This window comes from Rhipicephalus microplus, chromosome 4 (assembly GCF_043290135.1).
Source record: "Rhipicephalus microplus isolate Deutch F79 chromosome 4, USDA_Rmic, whole genome shotgun sequence".
Classification (NCBI taxonomy): Eukaryota; Metazoa; Arthropoda; class Arachnida; order Ixodida; family Ixodidae; genus Rhipicephalus; species Rhipicephalus microplus.
Window position 1 is genome coordinate 154,928,540 of NC_134703.1, and position 8,473 is coordinate 154,937,012.

At 48.3% G+C, this 8,473-nt stretch overlaps 1 protein-coding gene across 1 annotated transcript; it reads right to left on the bottom strand.

Annotated features, from left to right (window-relative positions):
• Positions 1-1,249: 1,249 nt before the first annotated feature.
• On the bottom strand, positions 1,250-5,543 carry LOC142814048 (uncharacterized). The gene is made up of 2 exons (XM_075891990.1): positions 4,571-5,543; positions 1,250-1,985 (listed from the first exon to the last, which is right to left on the bottom strand). The coding sequence occupies exons 1-2, from the start codon at positions 5,063-5,065 to the stop codon at positions 1,959-1,961; spliced, it is 522 nt and encodes a 173-aa protein (XP_075748105.1). The 5' UTR covers positions 5,066-5,543; the 3' UTR covers positions 1,250-1,958.
• Between the last annotated feature and the right edge of the window lie 2,930 nt (positions 5,544-8,473).

Sequence of the window (8,473 nt, forward strand, 5' to 3'; positions counted from 1 at the left end):
AAGCAAGAAGCATCGGGATTGCACCATTCACGGCGAAAAATACAACCCCGACGACATCTGAACTTCAAATGCTACAGGCACTCCCAACCTTGTTCGTTCCTCACAAAAACTCAACCGATGTCATTACCAGTTCAGATTTCCAGGGTGTGGTTATGCCATTCAGGACGCAACAGTCAAGCTCGTCCACCAGAGTCATTATAGAAATCACCGGACTGCTCCCTCAGCCTTGAAGATTCAGTGAGATTGTGAAACTTCGTCGGGACGTGAAACTGTGAACTTGGCCATTGTTTTGTTTATTCTTTTCTTCAATTTGTTGTAGCTTGTAACCGGTGCCATCTTTAGTTCGGGGGGAGGGGGAATCCTGTGACGTAAGAAGGCAAGGATGTTTAGGAGAAGTAGAGGAGGAAGAAGTGAGATTGAATAAACATGGGGTATGAGCCAGGCCACGTCTCCCGCATCTAGCGTCATATATATATATATATATATATATATATATATATATATATATATATATATATATATTTCAGTAGATCCTCCGTGAGCGGTCACAATGTGGTTTATTTCGACGTTTCGGCCTAGAGTCTGGCCTTCATCAGGATTAAAGATACAGTTTGTTGGTGCTCAGCTTTATACAATCTCAAATCGGAGGGCAAGAAAAGAGGGAAAAAAAGAAAGACATTAAAGAAAAAAAGGAAAAAAAGAAAAAGGAAAGAAAAAGAAGAAAAAAGAGAAGAAGAAGAGAAAAATAATATACGGTGGACGCCCCTCGGGTGCCCCCCTTCCACTCTTCCCTCCACTTCCCCCTTCATCTCTCTCCCCCCTCTCCCCTTCAACTTTCTGATTTCAGCGGTCTCTGTATGTTTACGTTCACTAACGCACACCAGAAGTCTGCTGGGGTACGCCGAACGGCGTACCCCAGCAGACTTTTGGTGTGCTTCTTTCAATAATGTTTTTTCAATGGTCCCGGTGGTTTTTTTTGTGTGTGTGTCGTGTTTTAGTTTGATGCTCTATTATTTCGGACACATTCCTTAGAATGTATTTGGTGTCACGTCTAGCGGCTACATGAAAGGGCTCGATGTGCACGGTAGGTACAGGTGCAGCCAATGCTGCAGGTAACACCGCTCGCGTGGCTGATGGGCGCCGCACAAAATATCCGTCGTAGCGTTCCGATGAGCGCAGCCCCCTCCTCCGTGTTGTCGTAGCGGCGCCCGCCGCTATCAGTCGGTGATCGGTGAAAGAAAGGAGGCGATGGCAGTCCAAGCGATAGGCAAGCAAGAAAAGCCCCGCCGTTTATTTCGCACTGGTTTAAGTAGCACCTGTGACGTCAGTACCACGTGTTTCCATACATGGGTCAGGCACGGTGAATCGGCACGTCATGTAGGAGCGCGCTTTCAGCACATGGGAAACACATTCCGGCACATCCCTCCTTTTGCAAAATAACAGTGGTTTTGCGCGTGGAGTTCAGAACATTCACACATGAACAAAACCCAGAACCTTTAGTGGTAACGAACCGCGAACAAAAGCTTATTCATGAATACCGTAGCGAACCGGTCGCTACGGGCGCCCTTTCCGTCGAAACCAAGTCGGCTGACTCGCTTTCGTTTGGGAACTCGTAGCTGCCTTCACACTTCCCCTGTTGTGGCATGCGGTTCAGCATCCGTCTGTTACGCCGCAGCGTAACCCCATCCTCGCCTCCTATTATGTAGGAACGGGGAGTAGCGGCTGTTGCTAGCACAGTTCCTCTGGCTTCCATATCCTTTACCCGAACAGAATCACCTGGTGTTAGTTTATTCAACTTCCTGGCTCTGTGGCGTTTGTTGTAGTACTCTGCTTGCAACTTTTTGTTGGCTCTGTCTTTGGTCGCAAGAGTAAGCAGCGGTGGCTGCACTGGATCACGGAGCTGCGGTGCCATTGGAACTCTTGTCCGAAGACGCCGGCCCATAAGGATTTCCGCCAGGCTAGAACCGAGGACGCCTGGAGTTGCCCTGCAGGCAAGCAGTGCCAAGTATGGGTCCTTGGACCTGAGTATCAGGCGCTTAATCGTTTGAGCCATGCGTTCTACTCCCCATTAGCCTGAGGGTACCTAGGGCTCGCAGTGATATGACCAAAGCCGTAATCATGGGCAAACTTCTCAAACTCGGTACAAGAAAACTATGGTTCATTATCTGTCACCATGGTCTCCGGAATGCCATGACGTGCAAAAATGATTTTTAGCATTTCTATAACCACACCAGTTTTCGTTGAGGGAAGAAGGGCTACTTCCGGATACCACGACTGATAGTCGACCACGGCAAGGTAGTGACAGTTGTTGATAAAACACAAGTCGACCCCGACTCGTTTCCACGCGAAACTTTGCGTTAAGGTTGAGATCAACGGCTCACAGTTCTGGATGACGAACCGTGCACAAGTAACACATTCTTTTACTTGCCGTGCGAGTTGTTCGCCGAGGCCTGGCCGCCAGACTAGTTCTTTCGCCAAAGCTGTGGTCTTTGAGATTCCCTGATGCCCATCACGGAGCTTGGTTAGTACTTCTTTTTTTAGGCATTCACGTACTACCAATCTAGTCCCCTTTAGCAACATGCCATTGCATTCGGCAATTACGGCACGTTCCTGCCAGTACGGAGCTAGGTAGCAAGGAAGTTTTGGTTTTTCTGGCAAACCTTGGCGACACAACTTCAGCAAGGCCTGACAATCAACGTCCGTCTTTTGAGCATCACGTACTCTGTTAACGAAATCGTCAACCGTTTGAAGCCCTTGAACTTAAGATTTAACAAATGACAAAACTTCCGAGATGTTCAGTTCACCTGCGAGTTTATCTGCTTTCATCGGCGCTCGTGAAAGAGCGTCCGCCGTAATCAAGCTTCTGCCAGGAACCTACACAATTTCAAATTGATACCGCATCAACCGCATTCTGAAGCGCTGCACTCTTGGCGTAAACAAATTGGTAGGCATTTTACCGAGCAACGAGATAAGAGGTTTGTGGTCTGTTTCGAACGTCACATCGATACCTCGCATATATTCGTCACATCTTTCGGCAGCCCATTTTAATGCTAGTGCCTCCTTTTCGACATGCGCATAGCCCTGCTCGGTTTTGGTCAACGACCTTGAAGCGAATGCTATCAGGCGGCGCTCACCATTACGTTGTTTTTGGAAAAGGACGGCCCCGAGACCAAACGAGGAGGCATCCACCGAAATAATTGTGGGAAGTTGTGGATCGTACATGGCCATACACCTTGCCGAGCAGATAAGAGCTTTTAAGCTATCCAAAGCTGTGTTCTGAGATGAACCCCAAACCCATTCAGTCTCTTTCTGCAAAAGCGCCTGTAGTGGGGCAGTGGTTTGCGCCAAGTTTGGCAAAAAGCGGCTTAGGTGATTGGCCATGCCGAGAACACTGCGCAATTGTGAAATATTTGAGGGCGGACTCAGCTCTTCAATGGCTCTGAGTTTAACCAGATCAGGCTGTACACCTTCTTCACTTAGAAAGTGGCCCAAAAAGCTCATGCTTCGTGCTCCAAATACACACTTTGCTTTGTTAAGCATAACGTTAGGCTGGACCAACCTAGCTAAGACATTCGATAGCCTAGAATTATGTTGCGCTTTGCTGTCGCCCAACATGAGAATATCGTCCATCAGGTTAACGACACCAGGAAGGCCTGAAAAGATTTCAGACATTCTCCTTTGAAAGTACTCTGGGGCGGAAGTAATACCAAACGGCAACCGAGTGAAACAGTACCGCCCAAGTGGCGTAATGAAGGTAGTCAGTAGTTTTGAGGCCTTGCTGAGTCGCACCTGGTGAAATCCGGAGTTTGAGTCGAGTTTGCGCCATTTCGCTCCGGCAAGTGAGTCTAGTGAGCTTAGTGCTCTACAGTAGGCAACGTATACCTTTCTCTTAGGACAAACTTGTTCAACTGCGTAAGGTCGACACAGATTCTTACGTCTCCCGAGGGCTTTTGTACGGGAAAAACGTCGGCACACCATTCGGTTGGCTCTTCCGACTGCTCGAATTACGGCCCTTTATTCCATCTTATCCAGTTCCCGCTTCACAGGTTCCTGAAGCGGTATAGGAATCCTGAGCGGTGCGCTTACTGCAAATGGAACTGCGTCTGGTCTTAGCCTGATTGTATACTCCCCGGGCATACAGCCTAAGTCTTCAAAAACCTGAGGGCACAAAACCTCGTAGTCAGACTGTTTCTCAGCGAGAGTCGGTGAACTTAATAACTCCTAATGCTTCCAGAGCTAGCAACCCTAGCAGTACATGGCGCAAAGGACTGACGACGTAACATGTTTGGCGAGAAGTTTGTCCCTTCCAAACTATATCTGCCTAAAACTTGCTCAGAACATTTAGTCGGGCTCCGCTAGTGCCTGTCAAGATGTCGTTGGCTTTTTTTAAGCTCGTGGGAATTCCAGGAAACGATGCTGGAATTACGGACACTTCTGCCCCCGAGTCAACCTTTGCGAAAACAGGCACTGCGTTAAGAAATACCTGAACGTAATGCGCCTTGGCGCCAGGCACCTCCACTGCGCCTAGAAAAATTTCCCTAGTGTCTTTTTGTACGGACGACACTCGTACCTCTCGCTTGTTGCTTGGAGAAGTCCCTTTGAGGCACACCTTTGCAAAATGCTCCTTTACGCCACCGTTCAAACACTTCTGCGCTCTAGCTGGACAGTCTGTCCTAGGGTGGTAGTGGCCACCGCAGAAGATGCACTGTCTTTCGTAACGAACTGCTGGCAGCCGGGTGTCCTCACTGCGGCGCGGTTTCGTGCGGTGACCCACTGCGTCGGCGTTGACTTCTTCACATGGATTGAACTGAGTGCGGTCGCAAACCTCGTTGGAGTTCCGAAGCTCTACTTCTTGCTGCTGAACTGTCTTTTTCAGGCGGGCCTTCCCTAGAGCTGTCGCGAGAGATAGCTTCGGGTCTATTTGGAGCGACTCGGAAAGTTTTTCGTCCCGCAGGCCAACGGCAAACCGGTCTCGGATAAAGCGCTGCTTGAATTCTCCGAAGTCGCATTTTTCCGGCAAGGTGTGTAGAGCCGTCATGAACTGGTCAATAGACTCGCCCGGCATCTGATGCCGCTTGTGAAAGCAAGCGCTCTCGTACACAACGTTGGTCTCCTTGATGAAGTACTCATCGAACTTCTTTTCGACCAGCTCAAACTTCTTTGAATCTTCTGCAGAGAGATTGAAAGTAACGAAGATGACCCTTGCTTGCCGCCCCAGGAAGTACAGCAGAGTGCGAACTTGCGCCTCCTCCGAGTGCTCAGTCAGGCCCGACGCATAGCGATAATCATCGAAGTGTTGTATCCATGCCGGCCACTCTGAGGTAGTGTCAAAGTCCAGCAGCGGTGGTTGCCGAAGGCCCGGCGGAGGTGGCGGTGGTGCAGTGGCTATTGCAGCCTTTGTTTGTGCCGACGTCTCGATGTGTCTTTTTTTCCCCGATGGCGTTAAAGGTGGGCAGACCACATAACTTCTGACACCATGTCGTAGCGGCGCCGGCCGCTATCAGTCGGTGATCGGTGAAAGAAAGAAGGTAGCGGCAGTCCAGGCGATAGGCAAGCAAGAAAAGCCCCACCGTTTATTTCGCAGTGGTTTAAGTAGCAACTGTGACGTCAGTACCACGTGTTTTCATACATGTGCCAGGCATGGTGAATCGGCGCGTCATGTAGGAGCGCGCTTTCAGCACACGGGAAACACATTCCGGCACACGTGTTACCTCTGGCAGAGGCCGCACCTGCTGGAGAAGCTTGTCAGCGAACTTAATTGGGCCAGTTGGTTCTGCATGTCGATGTGGATGTGGTTTGAAGACGCGGACAGAGAATTGACAGCGCATACCTGTGCTTTCTCTTTCCGCGTCTTCAAAGCGCTCCCACATCGTCGACATGCAGGAGAAGAGTTGCCCGATTCATAGTAAAGTTGTTCAATTCAGCTTTTCGACTATAACTGAAAATCTCTCTCCTGTCAAACCTCGAACATATTTGTGTTTTTGTCTAAGCACACAACCTCAAGTTAAAACGCTTATTTTCGTGCCTGTGTCACACCCGGCACTCTTTATAAAGATCATCAGTGTTCAGAATTGCTCGCGATTCGAAGTGTTCGTGTGACCGAGAAAATATAAAATGTGCTGGTTATGGGATGACATCAACTGAGGCTGGGTCACGTGAACTATTATGGTTTACTCACGAGTAAGATATTCATGAATCAAACTTTCAAGTTGAACCCACCTAAACCATGTTCACAGCGAAAGATAAATGAGCTAGAATACACCGATATTAATCAGTGGAAGAAAGACAGGCAATGAGTCATTTGCTCGCAGAGATGAGTTCCCACTAGCCGGCGTCGTTTTCAAAAAAAATCATATGCAACGACAAATAAACGTGGACACCACGACGTACACAGTGCGGCGATTCATGTAGAGCATGGCTACTTTGTGCCCCATGTTGTTTCGGACAGTGTGCATCGTTATTATTGATAAAACTATACTGGAAACACATTTGCGATGCGTTTTCAGTGCTATAGGTTTCACGTTTTGCTACCCATTTCAGGCGTCTTTATCTGCCACGGGCGGAAGACGACAGTGACTGATGCGTTCCCGGTAATCGGGACCTTCAACTAATCTAAAGTCTGAGTATCGTCTCTGTGCCATTAGTGTGCGCTGAGCTTTACATGGCCTTTAATGAAGTAAGAAGGACAAGCCTACGCGCTCCTAACGGGAATACATTTTTCTCTCGTGATAAAAACAGAACGTCTCGACTAGCATATAAAATTAGTTCAGGCTAGCAGAGTGTATCCTGGCTTGACAAAGCTGTGCCCGAGTTGGGAGCGCTTCATCGGAATAAGTTTATCCGCCTAAAATATCGGAACACAAGCAGCCGTGGCCATCAACATAGGCTAAAAGAACGCAAGAACAAGCTAAACCGGAAGTTTCTTGGGGTGGTTTACTGATAAACGCATAATGTTGCCAGAAACCAGCAGGCTCTAGCGAAACCGTCTATAAAAAAATTGGTTCCAAATCTGCATGTTACACCACAAATGTCGTAGAAATACGATAGTCTTGCGTCTGGAGAGAGTGAAAAAAACGTTTATTTCATGTTCTGCGCAAGAACATCGGTGAATGGTATTCTGCAGGTGCTGCGTTAGAGTGCCTGGAGCGTGTAGCGGAGGCGAGTGAGCGCATCGAGGCACGTTAGACACAAGTGCCATCTGGCAGTTATATTCGAAAACGAACGCGTGCACCCCGTGGAGAAAGATGCGCACCAGTCTCGGAGGTGATAAGGTGTAGAACGCAAAGCGATGGGCAGGTGCCACCACCGGGACGTCATAGCAATGCATTGGAAACACCTTTTTGAGCATCGCGTTGCACGATCAAACGCTACAATCCTTAGAGTTACTTGTTGATTGATTGATCGATTGATTGATTGATTGATTGATTGATTGATTTGTGGGGTTTAACGTCCCAAAACCACCATATGATTATGAGAGACGCCGTAGTGGAGGGCTCCGGAAATTTTGACCACCTGGGATTCTTTAACGTGCACCCAAATCTGAATACACGGGCCTACAACATTTCCGCCTCCATCGGAAATGCAGCCGCCACAGCCGGGATTCGATCCCGCGACCTGCGGATCAGCAGCCGAGTACCTTAGCCACTAGACCACCGTGGCGGGGCAGAGTTACTTGTGTGTGCCTCTTCTAGTATAAAGGCAGACAGAAAACATCGAAGCGTTGTTGTGGCGCCTCAGATATGCGCAATATTTGCTTTTTAATTGACAATCGCACAGCTATGAAGGCTAAATCTTGAGCAATATTGGTGGTCACTGCGGATGGGGTTGGCCGTTTGGTGCCGTTTGAGGTATCATTAGGGCGGACAAACAGGCAAATGTACTGACCGACAGACAGACCAAACTTTTTCCGTCGAAGGTCCCCAAAAAAGACTATCGTCTTTAAAACACATCATCAGACCACTACGCAACCATCCTGCAAGATGCATTACCACCTGGCCCTCCAGCCTTCTAGCCACCGTGATTGCCACACTCGTATGACAACTCGTCCGAAGAAGCTAGCAGATGCGTCGATATCGTACGCCAGAACATCATAGGACATTGTAAACTGTCGTATATTAACTGGATTATTATCGTAACTAAGATGTGACGCAGGCATGGCATGCAGAGTAATGCACACTTAGAAACAAGTTGAATCTTGCACGAGTTAAATCATTTTACGTGTGCAAAACAGCGCGAATACCAGATACAGAATGACAAAAAAGAATAGCCCCTGCACTCGCTACTTGTTTGTTTAAAAAAGAAATGAGAGAATTAATGTATATGCCCACCAGCGTGCCACAAGTAACAATGACCATCACAAACACGAGGTTAAGATCTTTTGCACATGCAGAAGCATGCCGTTGTAGGCATCTCTTGCACGCTAGCTGTACTCTATCTTGGGATTTTCGTGAGAAATCTCGCAATCATCTCATGC

Bases quoted from the DNA above. Each gene is read 5' to 3' on its own strand.
- LOC142814048 (XM_075891990.1), bottom strand. From the start codon at position 5,065: ATGCCGGGCGAGTCTATTGACCAGTTCATGACGGCTCTACACACCTTG. The intron at 1,986-4,570 runs GTACGAGTGTCG...GCTTGCCTGCAG, and splicing joins CTCCAAGCAACAAGCGAGAG to GGCAACTCCAGGCGTCCTCG.